Source organism: Haliotis cracherodii, unplaced genomic scaffold, assembly GCF_022045235.1.
Source record: "Haliotis cracherodii isolate W230 unplaced genomic scaffold, xgHalCrac1.p SCAF_13, whole genome shotgun sequence".
Taxonomy (NCBI): domain Eukaryota; kingdom Metazoa; phylum Mollusca; class Gastropoda; order Lepetellida; family Haliotidae; genus Haliotis; species Haliotis cracherodii.
In genome coordinates this window covers 30,702,987-30,729,498 of record NW_027266268.1, presented here as the reverse complement: position 1 = coordinate 30,729,498, position 26,512 = coordinate 30,702,987, and the positions used below count along the sequence as shown (strand labels likewise).

The following is a 26,512-nucleotide window of genomic DNA, read 5'->3' as shown; positions in this document are numbered from 1 at the left end:
AAACTGACGAGGTTGTTGTCAACACTAGAGAAATCACACGTCATTATATGACATTATAAAAGGCTTGGACTTGTGCTCATTTGCTGTTCTGAAATCCTTGCCCTAAACCCTGTTGTAAAATGTAATGCGTGTCACGAAACACAAACAAAAAAATAGTAAGTTTCAATCTAGTTTGGTGTATGATCGCTGAAATCCTGGACAACGTTCACTTGTAACATATACCACCTTCTGACATATGCTCTCTGTTTTCTCATTATCGATGACAATATTAGCTACTATGAATTTGTCAAGTATTTGATTTGCGTGGATGTTTTTGAAAAATAATAATCAGTTCCCGAAAGTGCTGGAAAACATCCCTTCCCATCCAATTTGACACCAAAATACTCTCTGTTCTGAAACAAACTGTGATGTGGGTCCCAAAACAGTGTTGAGCTCTCTCACTTAAAATGCCTGGCACTCGGCATTCTAATTATAATAAGGCAAGGACTGGTCGGCTCGGAGTCGGTGTTCTGTGTTTGTGTGTGGTATTCATGTTAAAACTGCCGCATCTCAGTGGGCTAGCACTATAAAATCGGCATTTGTCCAGACTAGTACAAACAGAAACACGCAAGAACACGCACACCCACCCACCCACCTTTCCACTTGCACATAGCGATCTTAGAGCTACGACGATCGTTAATCCAATACTTTAACATAGAATTCAATATCTGTAACGCTAATATCGCTGTGTACAAGTGGGTCCTGAGCAGTTTAGATTTGGCCTGCGCCAGGGACATGTCAGTTTATTGTCGTTGTAGACACAAACAACAGACCAGAGACACGTCAGACGTATTGTCATTGTAGACCCACAGACAACAGGCCAGAGACACGTCAGGCGTATTGTCATTGTAGACACAGACAACAGGCCAGAGACACGTCAGACGTATTGTCATTGTAGACACAGGCAACAGGCCAGAGAAACGTCAGACGTATTGTCATTGTAGACACAGACAACAGGCCAGAGACACGTCAGACGTATTGTCATTGTAGACACAGACAACAGGCCAGAGACACGTCAGACGTATTGTCATTGTAGACACAGGCAACAGGCCAGAGACACGTCAGACGTATTGTCATTGTAGACACAGACAACAGGCCAGAGACACCTCAGACGTATTGTCATTGTAGACACAGGCAACAGGCCAGAGACACGTCAGACGTATTGTCAGCGAAGACCTACAGACACACTTGGGTCAAGCTCTAACTTCTATAAACGGGAAACATGCCCGAAATTCCATGCACAGTATATTACAGCTGGTGTGGTATATATTGTGGAAATCACTGTTTAACCTAGGTGGCACTGCAAGTGCCAATTGTTTTGCTTAGGGACCGACCATTCAAAGTTCTAGAGGAGGAGAAGAGCAGTGTTGGAAACAGAAAAGGTGTTTCGGCTTCAAAACATAAATTCTGTGTATTGTCGAACGACATGTAGATATTTATCAGATCAACAGATTTATCAGGTTTGCTGAACCTGAGGATAAGTCTTTACAGTATCTTTGGAAACAGCATTTCCCTTCCCAGAATATGAAATGGTAGGACCCTTATAACTTATTACTATTCAGCAAATAGCACAAGTTGATATTAAATAACTGCTTATCACACGAAAAACATGTTTCTGAAGATCAAGGCTAAAACACAAATGAACAAATGAATAACGGTGTATTCTGCCTAATTGTGTAAAATAAACTTCATAGGAATTGTTCAGGCTGTCCACTGACAACTAAAATCCAAATCCTACTTTGACAATAGGGCGGGCACTATTTCGGCGAGTCAGGCGTGGTATTCCCGCATCCCAAACTACAACCATCGCTAAATTCAGTCGCCCTTATTTAAACTAGTGGTAGAAACCTATGATAAAGGCAGTTATGCCTAAGAGAATCACTGCATTTATGTCAAGTAATAATTTGGTTCTTGGCTTCTCCTTGATGGAAGTCAACTTTGCTTGGATGGCCTTCGCCTCATCTTCAGAGAGTTTGTCTGGTCGCTTCTGTAGGCCGCAGCACATTTCCAGTCTTGACATCCATTTTGGTGTCCCTGAAACATGCAACACACCGTTTTCTTCATGGTTGGGAGTTCCTCCAGGCTTCCAAATTCATTGCATAGGTGCCAATGGCATGGCTAGAATCTCATAGCACGGTTAAAAAAACGTTTCCGGGGCAACAGTTTACAAATAATATATTTGAAACAAAACCTTTTATGATACGAAGTCAATGGGACGTCTAAACACCTTAATGCGTTCTCTGTGGCACATTTGACAAAAAACACCTTTTCTTTCCGTCTGTCCTGTGATGGAGTGGTCGGTCATTTTGGGTCTGTCTCCACAAACCATAGGACAACTGAATGTTCTTGGGGACAAATATCACGAGCACTGGTAAGGTGCTGAATGACAAATAAAGATAATATTTGGAGCCAACTGTCAGCTGATCCTACCAAGGCTAAAACACTGCCCCGGAGCTACGATGTATTGTATTTTTAATTTATGAATTTGTTTTAATCAGCAGATATAGATTTGAGCTGTGCTTCTGTCCGGGCCACAAACCAGAAACAGACAGAAGTCTGACGTAAAAGATTGAGATTATTTTTTTGAAATGATGTATATAGGCAATATATATTATGTTTATATTTATTTGACGAGATGACGTATGCTGGAAAACATAATATTACCGTTTCCATTGTTTGGATCATCGCCGACGTCAGCTTCTTCTTCGTCATCACTGAGATCGGGCAGTGTTACGTCATTTCTCGTCCACCACGTGACCCGGTGTAGCTAAAGTATAAATACAACACTTGATTTGAAACTCTTAGAGATAAATGAAGGTCATATACATAGTGTTGAGTGAGTGTGCTTTTTCTACGGAGGGAGAGGATCATATGTCCCCCTTCCGATCCTCTGCGTTGGGCATGTACCAGAGTGCTAATTCAACTCCTGGCTTCCATTTGTCCATTGCTAATCACCTATCAACGCTCATTAACTACATGCTTTCCTTGCAATTTGCGAACACCTGGTGTCATCACTGATTTTCAGCGTTCCAACTTTCACAACTCTGTTGCCCTTTACTCTAAATGGAATCTCTTTCGGTGGATAATCTAGACTGGTTGTAAGAGCTGTGTCATGTCCACATGTCCACTTCTGGACCATCATCCTGGGGCTAGACCTACAGGTGATAATCTACGTCCGCTCAATAGTATTTCCTGCTCTATCTGGATGCCCTGACCAAGGGCCCTACTTGACATTGACATTATTCCTAAAATTAAGAAAAGACAAATATTTTCGAAGTGGTTCAGAGTTTTTAGTCCACTCGCCAAAGTACTTATACATACTTTGAGTGCAAACTTCATGGTTTTCTAACTCGAACGAGAACTATTTTAAAGGCTTATCCCACTGACTAAGATGCAGCGTTATTTTTCTACTGCCACATCTGAGCGTTTTATGTTACTGCATTATGGAGAGTTACTTGAAACTGTGTAGCCTGTACGCCTCTATCCTTGTAAGAGCGATTTTTTTGCAGTAATACGTATCTTTACTGTGGATATCTGTCTTTTGGTTTGCCTGTTAGGGATGAAATGTTCCTTTCGTTATCTGATCGACAAGGTCGTCTGCTATTCATCTGTGTGAAGCAAAATAAGAACAGCGATCTGATTGGATATCGCGTTTTCATTATAAGGGACACAACTCGTGTTCTACACCTGGTGGCACCACGATCGAGGCACGAAAAGTAGGTTTGAAATAACAAGGGTGGAAACAGGTGAGTGATACATTCTAGTGGACACACGGTCATGCCTGGGAAAGACAACAAGAATTGGGCTTCTCCTTGTCCCCATCTGGGAAATCGAAAACGGGCTTTCGGCGTGACTGACAAGTGAATGCTCTATCCTCCAGGCTGATCATAATGGATAAGGGAATATGTACCACGAATATGTACCTTCGACCGGGAGCGTCTCTCAGTCAGGAGACTCAGGCCGATCATAACAACGCCTGACACTGCCGTCTCTACGGCAGCTATGTACAGGAAGTGGATCTTCAGGAAGTAGATGCGGTTGTCTTCCTCGCCGCAAGGTGGCGTTGGGTACACAAATGCCAGGATGAGACGCGAAAACCCGACCGCTTGTCCAGCCAACATGCCGAAAAATGCAGCCTGCAAAAGAAACGGACAGCAACATGACCATATAAATAATACATCTGAAAAATGAAGCACCGCTAACTATATATTTGCATATAAAATTATATCATTTTTTAAAATCGATTACTATATGTAACAAGTTTGTTTTTGTTTATACCTCATACGACAATACAGAAACCGATATCGATTATGTATCGACATCATTTGCAACTTTTTCGAGGTAATATTTCTTTTCCCTCTACTTTCAATGACTTAATTTGCAACTTGAAATCGTAGAAAATGACCTAGTCCTTGGACCAACAGGAGGAACATATTATGCTCTTATACATACTTATCAGCAGATGTGGGTGTATTAGTATATTCTCAAAATTGGGTCATTGTGATATGTAGATATTTACGCAAGATACATGGAAGGTCGGAATATAAGAGAGTATATAGTAGGAGCAGTGCTTAATCTTTTTCAGGTGTATATATCACCTATATGTGCCGGACAAACCTGGTCATCTCACTGCCTACTCCGGTTAATGCCATCAGACTGTCGACATCAATTTAATGTTGAAACGACGTCAAATAACGTCTAAGACGTCATTAACAGCACACAATATCACCGTCAAATAGTTATTGCAATGCAATGATATGGCGTCTGTTTTAAAATTTTAAGACTATCACATATTGATGGCTGGGGATATTGATAACATCTCTGTTTCAACAATTCAAGGAATTTTTGTTCGGATCGTGTCAATCAGGTACGTGTAAGATTTTCAAAAGGAGGGTGTTTCAAGCACCAACCTGTCGTCCAATCCAATGTACCTGTAGCGGCCCTAACCTATCTGAGTACACTGATGAATTCGAACCACGGATCCGAGATCGGACGCCTTGTCCACATAACCAAAAAGGTTCACCCCGTCAGCAAGGTACGCATGTCATCTGTGGGATGACTCCATGCCCTGTAACACATTCATGCTTCACTCATGGTGTCTGCTACTCACCGGCTCTGTTGTCCCCTTCCAGAAGAAGCCCATGATGAAGACCATGGCCCAGGGGGGCCCGACCGCCGACATCAGCATCTGCCAGTACTGCCACAGCTGGTCCCCTTGTGCTGCCTGCATGATAGGAATCCACATGATCGCCAGACCAACTAGCACAATGACGACCACCCTGAAAAAGACAGACATGAGATTTCTTGAAAGACGTAATATGTAGACCAGTGTCAACGGATCGAAATCAGAAGTGGCTCCAGACTTTGGACCCTTTATTATCTGTCCAGTCGCGGTTATCCACCGACACAGATTCCATTGGGCGTAAAAGGTACAATAGTGGTGATCCTCTACATGAATGGATCTCTGAAAAAAAGTAAAGAAGTCCCGCCCTACTAATAAGGCCTCGCAATTGCGATCCGATCGCTATCAAAGGTTCGCCTAGTCACGATGGGGCCTCGATTGTATTTTTTCTGCTATTTTTATTTGCCGTGCCACATCGTTATCGGCGTCAGTTTGTTTTTGCAGTGTGTGTTTTGTACACACGTGGTTTCAACATATACTATTTGTGAAGTGGAACACTTGCTTCGAACGTTACGTAGCACCTCACGTCAAGTTAATATTTCCATACAGCCGAACATTTACATACAGTATTGTTCATCCAAATGTCGTCTTTCATATTCCGCGCTGAACATTTACATACAGTATTGTTCATCGAGATGACATGTTTCATATTCTACACCGAACATTTACATACAGTATTGTTTATCCAAATCCGACTTTCATATTCCGTGCTGAACATTTACATACAGTATTGTTCAACCAAATGTCGTCTTTCATATTCTACGCTGAACATTTACATACAGTATTGTTCATCCAAATGTCGTCTTTCATATTCCGTGCTGAACATTTACATACAGTGTTGTTCATCCAAATGTCTTTCATATTCTGCGCTGAACATTTACATACAGTATTGTTCATCCAAATGTCGTCTTTCATATTCTGCGCTGAACATTAACAAACGTTAATGTTCATCAAAATAACGCCTTGCATATATCGTGCTCAGCAAACTTTGATATCTGGTGGAAAACTGTACTATTCTGTACGGCTCTTCCTTTTATGTTTGTATTAAGTGACCGAAACAATATCCTGTCTCCAACAAAACTCCCAGACACACCCAATCCCCAACACCGTACTCTTCTCAATACGCACCTTCCAACAATGAGCAACTCGAAATCCTTGGCCTGCTTCCTGTATCTCCTCCACAAGTCCATGGTGAAGATGCTACTGGCAGAGTTGAACACTGACGTCAGTGTACTCATCACTGCTGCGAACAGCGCAGCTAGCATCAAGCCTCTCAGACCTACAGCGTGTGAGTGAATTGGCCTTTACGTCGTAGAGAAATATACTATCAATATCACGGCGAGGGACAACGGAATTGTGCTTCACATATTGTACCCACGTGGAGAGTCACCAGGCCGATACGACCCGTGAAGATCCGGGATAGAATAGGTCTTCAGCAACCTGTGCTTGTCGTAAAAGGCGACTATGCTTGTCGTAAGAACGGGATCGGGTGGTCAGGCTCGCTGACTTCGATGCATGTCATCGTATCCCAATTGCGTTGATCGATGCTCATGATATCAGCAGTAGATTGTTTGTTCCAGACTCGATTATTTACAGACCGCCGTCATGTAGCTGGAATATTGCTAAGTGTGGCGTTAAACAACAAACAAAAACAACAACAACAAAAAAACAGGCAGATACAGGAAATATATCCAGTCTCTATCAACAACCCCATCAATAAATGGTCGGTATAAACAGTTTATCTGGCAACGTGATACTACTTAGAACGGATACGCTTAGGTTGATGTTGATTTTGTTTAACGCCGCACTCAGCAATATTCCAGCTGTATGACAGCGATGTAAAAAAAAAATCGAGGCTGAACCAGACAATCCAGTGATTCACATTGTGAGCATCGATCTACGCAATTGGGATACGACGAATGCATGAACCAAGTCAGCAAGCCAGACCACCCAATCCCTTTAGTCGCCTCTTACGACAAGCACAGTCGCCTTTTACGGCAAACATGGGTTGTTGAAGACCTATACTAACCCGGATCTTCACATGTCGGTTCCGCTTAGGGGTTTCTCTATTAATTTCAAATCTTAATTATTCAATACAAATAATAAAAACAACAAATAATTTGCATCACAAACTCTATTTCAGGATTGTTGATGACGGCAATGGGCTTACCTGGGCCGAGGATCCTGACGACGAGTAGTGGGTATGCTATATTTGAACATCCGGTTGGATTATCACAGATACACTTGCATACTTCAGGATCCGCGCACGCAACTTCGTCTGAAACAGTCATGACCATATACATGGTCTATTTACTTTCATTCAGTAAGTAGGGAGCACGGGTGGCCCAGTCGTCTAAGGCGCCGCGTGCAGAGTTGCGTCCCTTTGGCACGCCAGAAACCCGTGCCCGTTGGTTTCACCGAAGTGGTAAACGTCTAAGACCTGCATCACTACGGGCTTTCCTCCCACATTAAGCTGACACGCCGTGATATAACTGGAATAAGCGGCGTTAAACCCAACTCACTCACACACTCACTCACTCATTAGTAGGATGCATTGGATACACAACATAATCCTGAGAAACAATGAGTTAAAATACAATGTCTTTTTAATATGAAGTTTTTAGTTTATCCCGAGCTTGTTTTCTGTATGTTATCACTGACGGACTGGTATCCCGTGGATACCGCTGGGAATTCCCTGGCACGAATGTCTACAGAAGCGTTGTTTAGGATCAATTATCTGGAACTCGTTTATTTTGCATACATGTATGCGACCTCCATGCAGTTTGGCCTTCACGCTTTGAAGGTTTACACAAAGTGAAAGTCAATTCGTAAATTCATGATTCATGTATATCAATCCTATAGTTCACAATATTTCACAATGACGCCTATTACAATTCAGAGATAGAATTGAAATGGGGCGCAGTCCCTCTTTACTAGCCACATCTCTGGGACAAAGATGATTATTTCTACCCTGCCTGGCGCTCGCACATAAACACGAACACATGCGTACATGCAAGTCGCTATATAAATGCATCAATCCTGAACGCGACTTTAAACCACATTTCACCTCACCTCACCGCACCTTACCTCAGCTCACCCCACCTCACCTCACCTCACCTCGCCTCACCTACGCCCCTCTTGTGACATGCCTGTGAGGACATTGTCTCCTGGTATGTGTTTCAACAGACGTGTGTACAGCCACCCCATTAGTAAGATCGGCGCTGGTCGAGATATACAAGTGGACCGAGTGCCGTTAGTGTTAGTCGACTGTTGAGACTGTGACGATCCGAGCTACCTGGGTAGAGAATCCTTGCTACCATCCCTGGCACCATGAACAACCAGAAGGGGAGGATCTTCAGGTACCCCGCCAATATAGACCCGCCCTTAGCGTGGGAAAGATTCTTAGCTGCAAGCGACCGTTGTACCATGATCTGCAATATATCATACAACATTATTGACAGACCGTTGTACCATGGTCTGCAATATACCATACAACATTAGCCAGAGACGTTGTACCATGATCTGCAATAAAGCATACACCATTAGCAAGGGACCGTTGTACCATGGTCTGCAATATACCATACAACATTAGCCAGAGACGTTGTACCATGATCTGCAATAAAGCATACACCATTAGCAAGGGACCGTTGTATCATGATCTGCCATGCAACATTAGTAAAGGACACTTGTACCCTGATCTGCAAACATTGTTTGGTCATTCCTTTCACGCAAAAGAATTGTATGGCTTGTAGTAGTGAGTGAAACATACATTGTATGGTCTTTCCGTTCGTACAAAACATTGTATGACTTGTAGTAGTGAGTGAAAAACAGTTTGTCTCCATCTCAAATCCCATGAAGGTATCAACATTTGCTGTAAGGAAAGTTGACGAATCCATGGCATTATCATAGCTAGTCTACAGAAATTTTTGTTGTTGTCATTCTGAAAGAAAATTCAGTTTCAGAGGTTTATTTTCATTTTTGTTTCCTGTTAAAAGTTTTCTATGGAAAACGAATCACCCTTTCCAACAATGTCGTCATGATTGTTATAAATGAAAACAAGGATGTCAGTTGAGAAACAACGACCGCTCCCAAAAAATAAATAATGAATAAGTGGGGTAAGTGAGTATTGTTCCATGACCCTTTTAGCCATATTCCAGCAATATCACGCTTGGGGACACCAGCAATGAGCTTCAAACATTGTACCCATGTGGGGAATCAAACCTTGATCTTCGGCGTGACGAGCGAACTCTTTAGTGAATGAGTGAGTATGGTTTTACGCCGCTTTTAGCAATATTCCAACAATATCACGGCGGGGGACACCAGAAATGGGCTTCACACATTGTACCCATGTCGGGAATCGAGCCCGGGTTTTCCGCGTGACAAGCGAACGCTTTAACCACTAGGCTACCCGACCGCCCCTAGCGAACACTTTAACCACAAGGCTACTCCACTGCCCCATAACAAATAAGATGTGATGATTGAAGTGAACAAAGGGAAAACATACGGATTGACGTGGCTCTTTACCAACATTCAAGTCACATGATGGAAAGGACAAACGTTACTCTTTCCAATATGGATTCCTTTCAGTGCTGGCCGAGGTCCAATTATTGGACTGAGTCGAGCCGAATGTATTTGATAGTTTTTTGTACCTGATCCGAACACCAGAACCAGATGTCCCCGGGGATGTTAAAGATCATAGTTCCTGGCCAGGGGTAGTCGGACTTGAGGGGGTCGGGATCCCGGAGGAGGCTGAAGGAGTCGGCCCGGGGGATGCCGCATGTCGTGTTGCCATATATGGTAGTGTTAGGGATTGCTCGCATGAACTTTGTCTCCAGCTTGTCGTAACCTCCTATCTCTGAGATACCTTCAACAGTAGAGTGAGTTGGGGAGTAAGATAAACATAAAGTGGCAAAACCCTTTCCATATCCAATAGAAACTCTGCGTAAAGCAGTGTCGAGAGTACGATTCCGACTTTATCATGAGCATGTTTTCTTGAATCACTTTCAAATAGAGTTGATACCAAGGTGTTCGCGAAAAGGTGAGCGTATCCTGCCCCATTGGTGTCACCTGTCACAAACACATGCAAAGGCAAGTCAATTGTTCACCTGAACAAAAACACTGGAACATATGGTACAAGTCAAAATAGGTAATTGCATCGGACATCATTTTTGCCACTGATGCGTCAACGTATATGTCCTAAACATGTCTACCATAAAACTTTTTGAACGCTTAACTGACGCCTTTAATGTTGAAACCTTGATGAAACAACTTCTGAGCAATAGTCGCGATCGGATGACGCACTTTGAAATCTTATTCCAGGATATACTGGAAAAGTACCATTTGAAGCGGGCTTACCTTAGTCCAGAGTGTACTGGGAAAGTACAGTTTGAAGCGGGCTTACCTTAGTCCAGAATATACTGGAAAGGTACCGTTTGAAGTGGGCTTACCTTAGTCCGGAATATACTGGAAAGGTACCGTTTGAAGCGGGCTTACCTTAGTCCAGAATATACTGGAAAGGTACCGTTTGAAGCGGGCTTATCTTAGTCCAGAATATACTGGAAAGGTACCGTTTGAAGTGGGCTTACCTTAGTCCAGAATATACTGGAAAGGTACCGTTTGAAGCGGGCTTACCTTAGTCCAGAATGTACTGGAAAGGTACCGTTTGAAGCGGGCTTACCTTAGTCCAGAATATACTGGGAAAGTACAGTTTGAAGCAGGCTTACCTTAGTCCAGAATATACTGGGAAAGTACAGTTTGAAGCGGGCTTACCTTAGTCAAGAATATACTGGGAAAGTACCGTTTGAAGCGGGCTTACCTTAGTCCAGAATATACTGGAAAGGTACCGTTTGAAGCAGGCTTATCTTAGTCCAGAATATACTGGAAAGGTACCGTTTGAAGTGGGCTTACCTTAGTCCAGAATATACTGGAAAGGTACCGTTTGAAGTGGGCTTACCTTAGTCCAGAATGTACTGGAAAGGTACCGTTTGAAGCGGGCTTACCTTAGTCCAGAATATACTGGAAAGGTACCGTTTGAAGCGGGCTTACCTTAGTCCAGAATATACTGGGAAAGTACAGTTTGAAGCGGGCTTACCTTAGTCCAGAATATACTGGGAAAGTACAGTTTGAAGCGGGCTTACCTTAGTCCAGAATATACTGGGAAAGTACCGTTTGAAGCGGGCTTACCTTAGTCCAGAATATACTGGAAAGGTACCGTTTGAAGCGGGCTTATCTTAGTCCAGAATATACTGGAAAGGTACCGTTTGAAGTGGGCTTACCTTAGTCCAGAATATACTGGAAAGGTACCGTTTGAAGCGGGCTTACCTTAGTCCAGAATGTACTGGAAAGGTACCGTTTGAAGCGGGCTTACCTTAGTCCAGAATATACTGGAAAGGTACCGTTTGAAGTGGGCTTACCTTAGTCCAGAATATACTGGAAAGGTACCGTTTGAAGCGGCTTACCTTAGTCCAGAATATACTGGGAAAGTACAGTTTGAAGCAGGCTTACCTTAGTCAAAAATATACTGGGAAAGTACAGTTTGAAGCAGGCTTATCTTAGTCAAGAATATACTGGAAAGGTACCGTTTGAAGTGGGCTTACCTTAGTCCAGAATATACTGGAAAGGTACCGTTTGAAGCGGGCTTACCTTAGTCCAGAATGTACTGGAAAGGTACCGTTTGAAGCGGGCTTACCTTAGTCCAGAATATACTGGAAAGGTACCGTTTGAAGTGGGCTTACCTTAGTCCAGAATATACTGGAAAGGTACCGTTTGAAGCGGCTTACCTTAGTCCAGAATATACTGGGAAAGTACAGTTTGAAGCAGGCTTACCTTAGTCAAGAATATACTGGGAAAGTACAGTTTGAAGCAGGCTTACCTTAGTCAAGAATATACTGGGAAAGTACAGTTTGAAGCAGGCTTACCTTAGTCCAGAATATACTGGGAAAGTACCGTTTGAAGCGGGCTTACCTTAGTCCAGAATATACTGGAAAGGTACCGTTTGAAGCAGGCTTATCTTAGTCCAGAATATACTGGAAAGGTACCGTTTGAAGTGGGCTTACCTTAGTCCAGAATATACTGGAAAGGTACCTTTTGAAGCGGGCTTACCTTAGTCCAGAATGTACTGGAAAGGTACCGTTTGAAGCGGGCTTACCTTAGTCCAGAATATACTGGAAAGGTACCGTTTGAAGTGGGCTTACCTTAGTCCAGAATATACTGGAAAGGTACCGTTTGAAGCGGCTTACCTTAGTCCAGAATATACTGGAAAGGTACCGTTTGAAGCGGGCTTACCTTAGTCCAGAATATACTGAGAAAGTACAGTTTGAAGCAGGCTTACCTTAGTCAAGAATATACTGGGAAAGTACAGTTTGAAGCAGGCTTACCTTAGTCAAGAATATACTGGGAAAGTACAGTTTGAAGCGTCTTTAAACGGCGACCGAAAAGAATCTTCTGTCACTGCAATTCCGGAACACCTAGTGCTCCTTCTTATATTTGGGTGATTGACTTAAAAAACATTTAACATTACATTATCATTGATTTTAGTCTAGAGCTAATTGTACTGAGAATAACCCTCCAGAACCTGAATTAAATCACGGTGATCCAGATATATTTCCTGAAGACAATCCTTGTGACATTAGTAAACGATCGTCACTTGATGATGTGGTTAACAAATTTGGTCGCTTTCTTCTTAATTTATGTTATGTCTATAACCTGTATATCATGAATGGCAGAGTGAATGGCGACAGAAGTGGTGAACAAACATATGTAAGTAGTAATGGCAGTAGCACTGTTGACTATTTTATAGCGTCAGCTGAATTCTTCAGATTTGTTGATTGCCTAACTGTTGGGGAGAGCACAGACTCCGACCACTTTCCTTTAGAACTACAGTGTGCATTGTATAATCCTGTATCGGAACCATTATCAGAGGATATATTTTCTGACAGCTTTAGATGGAATGAATCTAAAAAACCTGACTTCTTACGATGTCTAAGCAATAATTTTGATGAGGTGTCTGACACTCTGTTTCAGACTTTGAGGAGTAATATGCATGATGCGGTCGATCTCTTTATAAACATTCTTTTGGAGTCTGGCAAATGTATGAAACGAGGCTCGTGTTCAAATTTAGTTCCTAAAAAGCTGTTTAGTTTAAACGGTAAATGTAAAGAACACAAGAGATCAGCCAGAAGAGCACTTCGCGAGTTTCGTCGAAATAGATCAGAACTAAATAGAAGAAGTTATTGTAAACTGAGAAACAAATATAAAACAGAATGCAGACAACACCTAAACTCTTTAAGACATCTAAAATTGAATAAATTAACCAACTCATTAAACAACTCAAAGCTTTTTTGGAAAGAGATAAAATCTCTACGTAATCCAGTCATTGCACGTAATAATATTACAGGTCCTGAATGGCTTCTCCATTTCAAACAGGTTTTTGGAAATAACCATATTTTCGACGATAACATCCATGATGTTGCTAATGATGTAAATTTATCTGATGTTGAGCGAGATATTTTAGAATCGGAAATTGAAGTCGCTGAAATACACGATGCCATTAATACACTTAAATCAGGTAAATCTCCAGGCCCCGATGATGTCCTAGCTGAAATGTTAAAAAGTTCAAAACATATCATTACTCCCTTTTTGCACAAATGTTTTAACGAAATATTCAGAAAGGGTATATTCCCAAATGCATGGTCTAGATCTGTCATTGTGCCTGTATTCAAAAAGGGAGACGTGACTAACCCCGATAACTATAGAGCAATTTCTCTAACAAGCATCTTAGGTAAACTGTTTGCTATGATTCTAAACAGTCGTCTTTCTACCTGGGCTAATGTTTTTGACAAAATCCCACCAACTCAAGCTGGCTTTAGAAAATCATATTCACCAGCTGATAATATTTTCTCACTTTATGCTATTGTTCAGAGATATCTCGGATGCCGAAAACGAAAACTTTATATTGCCTTTGTAGATTTTAAAAAAGCTTTCGACACTGTTGACCGATGTAAACTTTGGGATTGTCTTAGGGCAGCTGGTGTTGGTGGGAAAATGTTTACCATTTTAAAATCAATGTATGAAAATGTAAAATCTTGTATACGACATAATAGTGGAGTCACCGATTATTTTGACTGCCCCATGGGAGTTAAACAAGGTTGTATCTTGAGTCCTCTCCTATTTTCATTCTTCATTAATGAGCTTTCCTTTGATGTTCAACAAAACGGTAAACACGGAGTGCAATTATACCCTGACCTTTATGAATTACTTATATTACTTTTTGCCGATGACGTGATTCTAATCTCTGACTCTATTATCCGACTTCAGAAACAAATTGATATACTATACAGTTACACTGTTACATGGAAGCTATCTGTTAACTTGGAAAAAACTAATATTATCGTATTTAGGAGGGGAGGTCCTCTTGCATCGAGAGATAAATGGTTCTTTAATAACCAACCTATAAATGTTACAAACATGTATAAATACCTCGGTGTTGTTTTACCGTTTAACCTTAATCTTAAACATCTCGTTAACGATCTCGCCCTACGAGCAAAAAAGGCCCTAATAAATCTATTTGTCGTTCTAGATAAATTGCGTGTTATCTCACCTACTATCTTCTTCAAAATGTTTGATGCTCAAGTTCAACCAATCTTATTATATGGATCAGAGGTCTGGGGTTTTGAAACCTATTACAATATTGAAAAGGTACACTTAACTGCATGTAAAAGATTTCTAAATGTTTCTAAATCGGCTCCAAATCATATGGTCTATGGCGAATGTGGCAGATACCCGTTATATATTTGTTCATATTTACGTTTACTCAGATACTGGCTCAAAATAACAGAGATGTCGCGGGAACGAATCCCCAAAAAATGCTACGAAATGCTTGTCTATCGCGATAGTGTTGGTTACGTAACCTGGGCATCCAACATTAAGCATTTACTCTTCTCTCACGGATTTGGATAAGTTTGGCTTAATCAAAGCGTTGGAGACAAAATGTATTTTCTTAGCTCTTTTAAGCAGGTAGCAATTGATATGTTAACTCAAAATTTGAGGTCGTCACTAGATAACAGTACACGCTACGACGTTTATAAAACCTTTAAATATTGTTTAACACCAGAGGTTTACCTGCATACTATAACAGAGAGAAAAATTAGAGACACATTTATTAAACTTAGGCTAGGGTTAAATGATTTGATGTGCAACAGGGGTCGCTTCTCTTCTATTCCTAAGGATATGCGTTTTTGTCCATTCTGCGAAAACCATATTGAAAACGAATTACACTTTTTGTTTATATGTCCAATTTACGACAACCTAAGATTGAAATATATGCCTGATATAACTAAGAACCACTATTCCATGAACAAAATATTATCTTTTAATGGTATCTCTAGTAAAAAATTAACTAAGATATTACAATACATCTATCAAAGTCTACGAGTGCGTAGTAAACTACTTAGTAAATCCGATATGTCCAGAAATAATAAGTTGTTTTGAAACTTTCGCATCTAGATCAGGAGTATCTACATTTCATTTTTGTCTGTTTGTTTCTACTAGAAATGCATATACATTTTAATTGTCTAATTGTCCTGACATGATGAGTATATTTCTGATAGATCCTTCTGTATTGAATGTCGCGCTATGGCTGAAAGCCTTTGCGACGTAAAACTTCATATTTCCATTCCATTCCTTTGGTATTCCTTTTGTATTTTTTCTACTACTGCTGCCACTGTGGTTATTACCAATGTTATTACAATACCTTTATTATATGTCAAGTATCATATTAGTTATCAAATAATTATAAAATGCGCTGTACAGCTGTAAATAATATTGTTTATCTGTATGTGTATATGGGCCAATGGCCTTTCATACAATAAAGATTGATTGATTGAACTGTTGGGCAGCAAAGTTGAGGTATAACAAAGGGTGATAGTGTGGATTCAGTTGAGACTGGCGCACCTATCAACCACCGAAACCCCCGAGCACGGGTATTTACCTCTGAACAGCACTGGGAGACGAAACCTACCTCTAAACAACAAGAAGAAGGCCCCTCCCGTCAACACGATGGTCTGTAGGGTGTCCGTGAACATTACAGCCGTCAGCCCACCTGTCACACACCGTCATAACGTATCTCAGTAAGCGTCATATGATAAAGAATGGATGAGTGAGTAAGGTTGATTATCATTTAATTAAACATTGCTAATATTTTGATTTAAGAGCTTAATGCGAGAGGAAAGCAGTAAAGTCAACTGAAACTGCTAATCAGTGGATCCTGGAACAACTAAGGGCGCAAATCTGCATAGCAAACATAGTCCATAGACTATTAGGCAACTTAACCCCCAAGTGATAGAAAAATATTGAAACGTTTTATATGATAAGTGAAATAATAATCTCTTGCTCTGAAGATCAACGAATGTATCTGTTCATATGTTAACTCTCAAACAGATATGAACAATATATGTTTCCAGATGTGCGGTTATTATTGAGTATTCGATGCCCGTGTATTTCATTTACGAGCATATGCGTTTATCGGAGATTCCAAGTCAAATATGCAATAACAACCACGACTCTAAAAGAGACGTCTATTGACGTTATTAATACAACAGTTAAATGTAAATTTGAAAAGCAAATTAATAAATAACTCTTAAATAATATCTCGGTGTAAGCTTCCATGACAACCGAACGGCCAGATACGTTAAAAAGCAGAAACATTCCTCTTCATCAAATTTGTTTGTAAATGTATTTCAGACTGAATATAAAATATATTACAACACTTCATCTTCAAAATATTGGACTGACAAACATAATGGAAATTTTACTCTTATATTTATCCAGAAAATATTCATAGAACGTATAATCATTAGTCACGTGTTTCAACCAATTTGATTGAGGCACATGCAGATTTATTTTACTCCGATGTTTTCATCTCTTAAATGAGAAATCGACTATTATGTTTATATATTCACAAGCTATATATTCACCTAAATTAGGACATGTTACCTTCACAAGGTGAGTGAGTTAATCACGTTCTATGCAAACTGGTTCAAAACCACGGTGAAATCGGTGCATTGGCGTCGTAATATGTTACAATTTGGGCATCGAACCCTGATTAGATGCGTATCCGGTGAGCGCATTTAAGGTTGGCTAATTCACATACTTTTTAGAAAAGAAGATCTTTGTAGTAGTATTTCTGTCAACAAAAATAATGATCAACGTACAATTCTGTTATTTACAGGTTACCTGTCATGGTGAAGGCTGCTGAGAAGACCAGGACGAGAATCCCAGAGGCGTACATACTCCACCCCAGCAGGAGCTGAACAAACACGGCCCCAGCGTACATCTCCACCTTCAAACATACAGTGTAGGCATACATCTCCACCTTCAAACACACAGGGAAGAAGTACATCTCTACCTTCAAACATATAGTGTAGGCATGCATCTCCACCTTCAAACATATAGCGTAGGCATACATCTCCACCTTCAAACAGACAGTGTAGGTATACATCTCCACCTTCAAACGTACAGTGTAGGCATACATCTCCACCTTCAAACATATAGCGTAGGCATACAAATCCACCTTCAAACAGACAGCGTAGACATACATCTCCACCTTCAAACATACAGGGTAGGTAAACATCTCCACCTTCAAAGATACAGTGTAGGTATACATCTCCACCTTCAAACATACAGGGTAGGTAAACATCTCCACCTTCAAACATACAGGGTAGGTAAACATCTCCACCTTCAAACATACAGTGTAGGTATACATCTCCACCTTCAAAGATACAGTGTAGGTATACATCTCCACCTTCAAACATACAGTGTAGGTATACATCTCCACCTTCAAACATACAGTGTAGGCATACATCTCCACCTTCAAATATACAATGTAGACATACATCTCCACCTTCAAAGATACAGTGTAGGCATACATCTCCACCTTTAAACATACAGTGTAGGTATACATCTCCACCTTCAAATATACAGTGTAGGCATACATCTCCACCTTCAAACGTACAGTGTAAGTATACATCTCCACCTTCAAACATACAGTGTAGGCATACATCTCCACCTTCAAACATACAGTGTAGGCATACATCTCCACCTTCAAACATATAGTGTAGGCATACATCTCCACCTTCAAACATACAGTGTAGGCATACATCTCCACCTTCAAACATACAGTGTAGGCATACATCTCCACCTTCAAACATACAGTGTAGGCATACATCTCCACCTTCAAACATACAAGATAGAACATAAGTGTAGGTATACATCTCCACCTTCAAACATACAGGGTAGGTACATCTCTACCTTCAAACATACGAAATAGAAGTACATCTCCTCCTTTAAGGATACGGTGAATTACATCTCCACCTTCAACTATACAGTTCAGGGTTCCAAACATATGTTGGGTCTTTTCCATTCCTCAGTCATCATGGAGACACACACGTGGGACACTGGGGATTTTGTCTGTCCCTGAATCTCAATGGAGACACAAACATGGGGTACTTGGGATTTTTTCCGTCCCGGATTCCCCATGGAGACAGAAATATGGGGTACTGGGGATCTATTCTCTCTCTATTCTATCTCCATGGAGACACAGACATGGGGTAGTGAGGATTTATTCTGCCAAGGGTTTATTGCGTGTATCAGTGACTCATACCGATATCTTGGTGATGATGTACAGCACTATAGACAGCAGAGACAAGTACACCCTCAGCCTCGTTCTGCCATATCGCTTCTTCAGGTACTCGGGCATAGTAAACACCTACCAACAGTTCAAACATGAGGCAGGTCACACCAGGGTTAACTGTAAGCTAGCGTATGGGAAACTAGCGTAAACACAATTTCATAACACCACATCAAAACCGCTCCAATGTTCTGCAAAACGAACATATTTCTTAAATATTTTTCTTTCATTTTAAGCAGCAGAATAATTGCACTTGTACCAAGCAGACATAATTCAAAATTAACGTATCGTTTGTATTAGTTTCAACAAAATCAGTTAATGCACTATCGTAAATGGTTCATCGATCACTTGATTGTCTGGTTTGGTAACAGTCAGCCGTCGCATGGCAGGAGTACTGCTGTGCCGCGTCGGGCAATAAATACTTACGTTTTTATGCACATTTGATGAAAGACGGTGTTAGCGGTAGGACAGGCAAGACATGCGTACCCTTTTCGCAAACACCTGGCGTCATCACTGATTTTCAGTGGACCTTTCATATAATTTTCACAGCTATTCTGCATTTACGCCAATTTTTATTCTGTTTCGGCGCATAATCTAGACTGGTTATTCTCTTGCATTGACAATTTATGTTTACATAATATACAATTCTTATATAGGAGTGTACTAGTCCGGACTTTTGCCGGTTTTATAGTGCAAGCCGTTCATATTTGAACGGCTTTTTATTGTGACGCGGCCAGGGATCGAACGAACGACCTCTCGTTCTCGGGGTCGACGCTCTCTCTATCCACTACACCACGGAGTTAACTCCATGGACTTACAGTAATATACAAAGTATATTCTTGAGTAAGATAGATAAGCCAATCCGGGCAGTACCGTATTAGCATGGATTCTGTGTAGTTTAAGCGTTTCTTGCTTGCAACAGTAACGTACCCCCGAGGCCGTGAACACCGGCACGAACACCCACGACAACATCAGGATGAAGGGAATAGCCTGTTGAGAAAGGTTAAAATATATACTACACAACTGTTGATAGGGATATTCCTATTATTCTAAGTCATGTTTACGTATCGCTATGAACTGGTATTTGTGTGAGGTTATTGCGCACATATGTCGAGGAATGCTTTTTATATTATTATTATTACTATTATTATTAGTAGTATCATTATTATGCACCAAATTGATTTCTTATTACATTGATGCCATTTGCCCAGAAAGTTTCCATATATCGATAACTCTCTCAAAAGCTGAGGTGTATATATATACATCATTTAAGTACAAAATGCACTGAACTATAGACTCTAGATACACATGTACTTTGATAATTACTTTTTTATGTTAAGAATTTGACATGTTTTAATATGAGTTGATGTTTATATTGGCAACAATATCCACGCTATATCACACCGGTAAATAATCTGGTGTGAACCTCACAAACCAGTGATTGATAACATGAACCCCGATCCATATCATCAGACTACGATGACACATGAGTAAGCCAAAGAACAGGTGTGGTGCTGATAAACCAAGGATCGTAATCGGGTCGAATGTGGGATTCGAACCCACTACAAGCGGATCCTGACATGGGTTGTATGTGTGTACAATGCTGTAGATATATAGGATTATTACATGCCACTCAAAGATCATGCCGCCGATTCCAGCAGCAGCCGCAGTCCCAGACAGACCCACGAAGATAGGAGCTCCGATATTGCTGGCAAATATTGAGGCGCCAATCTGAAACATGGCATCACCAGTATCGTATTTCTTCGAGAAGACGTCGTGTCGAACCAAACGGGAAGAAACTGGGGTTGGATCTCTCATAGATGCCGGGTCAATAAATCCTATAAAAATGCACGCCTGGGGCGATATTTAATGGGTTTGAACACCGTTGTGTCGAACTCTGATATGTCGAATCCTCGGTTTTGTCGAACTGATTGTCCGGTCTCAGGGAACAGACATGTACTGCAGTCTGTTGCTGTTCACGTACAATATCATTTTTGTATCTTTAAGGTTGTATGTGACATATATGATATTTTTTCGGATGTGACGAACACTTAGAAGATAATTCTACATTTTGTTCAGATCCCTTCTCGTTCGACACAACGGTGTTCGAGTGTACAGGTGATGCTCGAAATTACATTAACTTCGATAAACTTGGGTTTCAGTACACGAGAAGCTGTTTCTGAATTGACATGTTGATCATATTATTTGAAAATGTTTAAAATGCATCGCCGGAGTTGAAACTCATTACCGCACCAAAGGAAAAAATGTGAGGGACCTTTTGTTTTACATTCATGAGTTTCGATAATTCGAAATATTTTCGTGACTTTAGAAATCGGTATAAATGGTAACAGGCGTACGAATGGTACGATTATTCAGAAATGTTGTTTGGGTTTGACAACCAGTGACGACAAGCATAGGTTCTGGACACCAATGCTAACACAGGGTTGCGTGTATGGTGCCAAATAGAGAGATGAAACGTATCAAGGGTCTGCATTTAGAGGTTCTTGCAAGAGATTGATCTTATACTTGAACCCTTGACTATTTTCTAAAGTGATGCACGAACAGACCTCAAAGACGTACATTGAAATCACTGTGGACTTATTTATGGTAAGAAGTTCAAAACATCTAAACATCAACATTTTACACTAATTGTAGCTGTACGTCTGTCTAACTAGCATGGAAGACACCCTTAATCAGATTGTTGGGGCAAAAAGGACAATCTGTAATAAAGATGCGTGCTTGGGTATACCTTTTGTTTGTTTCTTGTTTAACGCGGCATTCAGCAATATTCCAGTTATATGACGGCGGTCTGTGAATAATCGAGTCTGGTCACACGCACAATTGGGTTACAATGGCATGCATCAACCAAGTCAGCGAGTCTGCCCGACGGATCCCGTTCGTCGCCTTTTACGTCAAGCATGGGGTGGTGAAGACCTATTCTAACCCGGATCTTCACGGGTCCTGGCTATACCTGGGTGCCGTTGTACAAAGCTATCTTAGCACGAAGGTGATCGCAACACCCATACCTTGACATAAACTTAAGACAGCACCCTGGACCAGTCACGAACTAGATATCAATGAATCACATTATGGCTAAGTTGTCAAACTAAGTAAAGTAAAAAATCTTGATCTCCAAGAGCAAACGCGTTTTTTCAGCTTTTACATATAGTTTGTCCTACCGGGAAAAATGTCATGCTCTTCCCCGCCAGGAAATAGCCAGTGGCGCTTGTCTTGCTGGCTCGCACCGTCGCCTGAAATGGGAAGACCGTGGTTGAACCCCTTTAGTCAGACATCCTTGAAATAATATCTCGCCATTTTTATGTTCATGCAAAGTATTGTAAACTATAAGTAATTTCACACCAACTTATTTGCATGTTCGTAAAATGTATCAACTTGCAAATGTGTCCGAGTAATCACGATTGACAGTTTTATCAACAGCCTGACAGAACAGGAAAGACCATGGACAACATTTGCTCAACCTCATATATATTCTGTGGCACGGGGCCGCACCATGGTCAAGTTCAGTTTGTCACTTGGATTAAAGGAGCAGTGCTAGGATAAACATTCACAAAATTCATGAAATATTCATTCATACTGAAACTTTATCCATTTATATGTAGCAATAGTGTTCTTTCTAATATAGCATGGTTGTCATGGAAACGCCCCAAAACGACATGTTGCCTCACACTGTCATGTCCACAACATTGATTTTGAAAACCTGGAGATTTCAAGCTTTCCAATGATACCAAATACATACTATACCTCAGACAGACCCGTTCCAAGTTCTGACACAAGAAACCATTGCTCAAATTATTTATTATTTACTTACAAATTATTACTTATTCACTGAGGAAAGGTCAAAGTTTTTCTTTCATACACGAGTTACGAGACTTTTAGTACATTTATTGTACCTAATAAAGTCAATATATTTATTTTAATATCATAGATACAAATATGAAATATTGCAGCTCGATAGCCACATGTTGTCGTTGTACAACGGCATTGAACACTGTTCAATTGTCATGTTACATAAGGCCAGAAGGTTGCGCTGAACTCGGTATCTCGTGTGACCGTCCCGGGTAGCAATCACGGCTCTGCATCTCCTCGACACTGACTGGATAAGTGTGCGAATTCAGCCCTGCGGAATGCTGTGCCATTTTGCATGGCCCTAGTGGGAGTGTCTGCGGCATGTTCTGACGTTGACGTACACGTCGATCGAGTTCAACACACACACACACACACACACACACACACACCATGACACTACCGCCACCGAATTTGTGGCATTCACGTACACAATGTGGGGCAAAACGCTCATTTGGACGACGATAAACACGTTGTCTTCCATCTCGCCGGTGAAGAAGACATCGTGATTCATCGCTAAACCATACTCGTCTCCAGTTTCTCAAATTCCAAAGCTGTGAGGTATGGCATCAACTCAAGCGTCGATGGATCTGTTGCAAAACAGGGTCGATAACTGATCTTCTGGGTCAGATTCCAGCCTCGCGACATTCTACGTAGCTGTGGTATTGTGGGACATCCGAATGTAGCGATCCTGTGCAGGGGTGGTAACTCTTGGTCGGCCGGTTCTCGGACGATCTGTAGTGGAATTGAACTATGTGTATCGGTCACAAAGGCGGCAAATGGTGCTGTGGTGGCCATTGAAGTGGCCTGCAAGAGAAGACTGCGATTCCCCTCTTTGGATATGTCCTATGGCGATATTCCGATCGGCAGCGCTGAGTCTCGGTATTTTCGAACTTGAAAATGTTGACAATTAAATGACAAATTATTGGCTTATGCTTGCCTTTTTATAGCCACTACCACGAGTTACGAATGCCATAACTGGCACGTGCATTTTGCTTTACTGTTTTCCTCAATGACATTTTTTTAACAAGTGTGAAAACAATGCCGTCAAAGACATTGCTAATCGACAATGGCTGCGTTTTGACGCACCGTTTGTCGAATATCAAGCCACCAACATTTTCCAATAACATATATCCAATTTATATACCGGATGTTTTGTGTGGTCAGGTTCAATGAACTACATTCTACCTGTGCGGGTTTTCTTTAAATTTGAGCAAAGTGTTTGCCATCATATTGTATTGCTATTTACTGTAAATGATACAATGCTGACCTGCCCTGTTTAAATCTCACCCATATTCCAACCGCAAGAACCACCACAAAGTACAGCGTTATAGTGAGGATGTCTCCCCAGTGTAACGAGGTCGTCGAGCTGATGCTCTGGCACACGGTCTCCGCCATGATACATTAACTGGTCTTCTTGAAAATCTGAAATAAACCAACAATATCAGATGAGGTATTTCAGTTGTTGTTGTTTTATATCTACAATGTGTGCATTCAAATTTAATTCCACCTCAAGGAGCCCATTGAGGATGACTAGTTGTTTACTAGGGTCAATGATCCAGGCTGATTGTGCATCATAGTACTCCGACGACGTAGACGTTATTCATGCTATCAACGATAGAACAAACTCAAGGCGCATTTGAGATTCGAACCCAATAATCGTATGCCTCGAGGCGATTCGTTTCTTTGCATTCAACCAGAGATATAGATAATGTGTTTTGCCTTGGGAATTTACTCACAAGTAATAAATCATTTCGGGTATTGATATGTTTCAATATATTTTTCTAACATAAGTATATGTAAGAATATACTCGGAAACGTTGTGTTCCTTAAAATACAGAAGTTGACATCCATAACTTCTCTCTCTGATGTGTATCACTTCTAAATGCCATTCAAAAACTTATTTTCGTAACATTCGGATCCATTCCATTCGGTACTATTAAACCAATATGTGGATTCTTTTGAAAATAATTCTTCTTAAAATATTTCAGGTGGCTTCTAAATGACATCTGTTCATTTCATACCCAAGTGTGTCACATGCCACATAAGTTCACATAAGTTTACAGCAGTGTGTTAGACACGATTCTTTCATGCCTTAACAGATTAACTGCAGTAGTGTAAGAGAATCGGGTGATCTTTAACATCTTTGGAATAGGGTATGTATAAGTTTCAAGGAGCGAGACTTAGCGCTTTAGTCAATTGTCCACTGCAGTAGGATTAAATATGTGATGCCTGTATTCGATGAGGGCCTTATTCCACAAAGCGATCGTAGCGCTACGACTGTTGTAAGTCTATGTTAAAGTATAGGAGTAACGGTCGCCTAATGCTACTATCACACCAAAGTAGTTTTATCCCGTTCTACCCCGTTCTAAAAAAAATACTAGAACGGACTGTGATCACGATAGAACGCGTAGTTTGGCTTAAAATACGATGCTAGTTCGTTCATAAGCAGTCCTCAATACGTCTATCTGGTTCTTAGTCAGTCTGCAGTCCGTTTGTATCCAGTTCAGATCGTGTACAAGTGCCCGTTCACCTCATCCCGACAACGTTTCGAAGCCGTTCTTAACCAGTTCAACCTCGTTCTACCTCGTTCACAATGCGCCCAAACCAGTTCTAACAAATTCTTAACCCGACCAACTCGTTCGCAGTACGTCCTCATGTCGTCCCAAGTGCGTGAGTACTCGCGTCCTGGCCCGTTCTGGCCCGACTCCTATGGATACCGAGCGCGTTGTAGCCAGTCTTCATTCACGTTTAGGACTCCGCGCTTTACACTTCATGCCTCCAAAGAGAAGTCGGCCCGACCGGTGTGCACGCGTACTGAAATTTATGTCCGACTGCACCACGTCGTAACACGTCCCTAGAAGTTTCGAAGTACGGCAGTTCTGTTCGTAAAACGTCTTTCTCGTTTTAAGTACGTTGTCAATCCGACTAATTGCAGAACGGGGTGGACGGGATCAAATTTGAGTTCTAGAGCACCCTCCCCGTCCGAGCCCGTCCATGAAGTTCGTAAAAAGACTGTCAATAGTTGCTACTACGTCCACTACGTTGATACACAGTTGGAGCTCGTTCGACAACATTCACGAACGTATTGAGAACTAGTTTGGTGTGATGGGGTTATTAGCGCTACGATCGCTTTGTGGAATGGGGTTCTGTAAACATAGATATCGAAAGAAATACAGATACTCAAGATGAAAAGGCTACATTGGGTAATAAAGCAGTGTTAATATGCTTTTCATTTGTTTCATGTGTATTTGAAAACACGCAGCTCAAAGTGAATTGGGTAATGGTGATTAATTTTGCGTATTTTCGATTAATCTGCAGCTTACATGGAATTGGTAAAACAGCAGAAAAGTGCGTTACTCTACCATGATTCATCGTGTCCCCTTAAACGATGATGATTAGCCATCTCATTGTAAACCTTAGGTCTTCAGCAACCCATAACTGTCGTAAAAGGCGACTATGCTTGTCGTAAGAGACGACCAACGGGATCGGGCGCGTGTCATCGTATCCCAAATGCGTAGATCGATGCTCATGATGTAAAACACTAGAATGTTTGGTTCAGATGTTTGCGTCTAATACTTACAGTTGTGGCAGCAATTACAAGCACACATAAATCTTCCTGTCTGATCAGAGGTCTACACCATATTCCAGGTTATACAAACTGACATTCTCTCGTCTTCTCGTATCATTAATCCCCGGACTACACAGGATACACGAGACGCTACATTACATATTCGTGACCT

The 26,512-nt window shown here is 41.1% G+C and overlaps 1 protein-coding gene across 1 annotated transcript; it reads right to left on the bottom strand.

Moving 5' to 3' along the window:
- Positions 1-256: 256 nt before the first annotated feature.
- Positions 257-26,512, bottom strand: LOC139459834 (sodium/glucose cotransporter 4-like). The gene is made up of 16 exons (XM_071241539.1): positions 26,353-26,512; positions 24,060-24,194; positions 22,085-22,156; positions 20,532-20,636; positions 19,836-19,895; positions 18,879-18,983; positions 17,453-17,558; positions 16,239-16,319; positions 9,871-10,085; positions 8,517-8,652; positions 7,392-7,499; positions 6,350-6,500; positions 5,150-5,318; positions 3,963-4,175; positions 2,704-2,806; positions 257-2,073 (listed from the first exon to the last, which is right to left on the bottom strand). Exons 2-16 carry the CDS (start codon positions 24,165-24,167, stop codon positions 1,874-1,876), a joined length of 1,932 nt encoding a protein of 643 aa, XP_071097640.1. The 5' UTR covers positions 24,168-24,194; positions 26,353-26,512; the 3' UTR covers positions 257-1,873.

Excerpts from the sequence above, each read along its gene's own strand:
- LOC139459834 (XM_071241539.1), bottom strand. The coding sequence starts at position 24,167 with ATGGCGGAGACCGTGTGCCAGAGCATCAGCTCGACGACCTCGTTACAC. Across the intron at positions 6,501-7,391 it reads CGTCAGGATCCTCGGCCCAG|GTCTGAGAGGCTTGATGCTA; the intron begins GTAAGCCCATTG and ends CACACGCTGTAG. Across the intron at positions 4,176-5,149 it reads GGAAGGGGACAACAGAGCCG|GCTGCATTTTTCGGCATGTT; the intron begins GTGAGTAGCAGA and ends TTTCTTTTGCAG.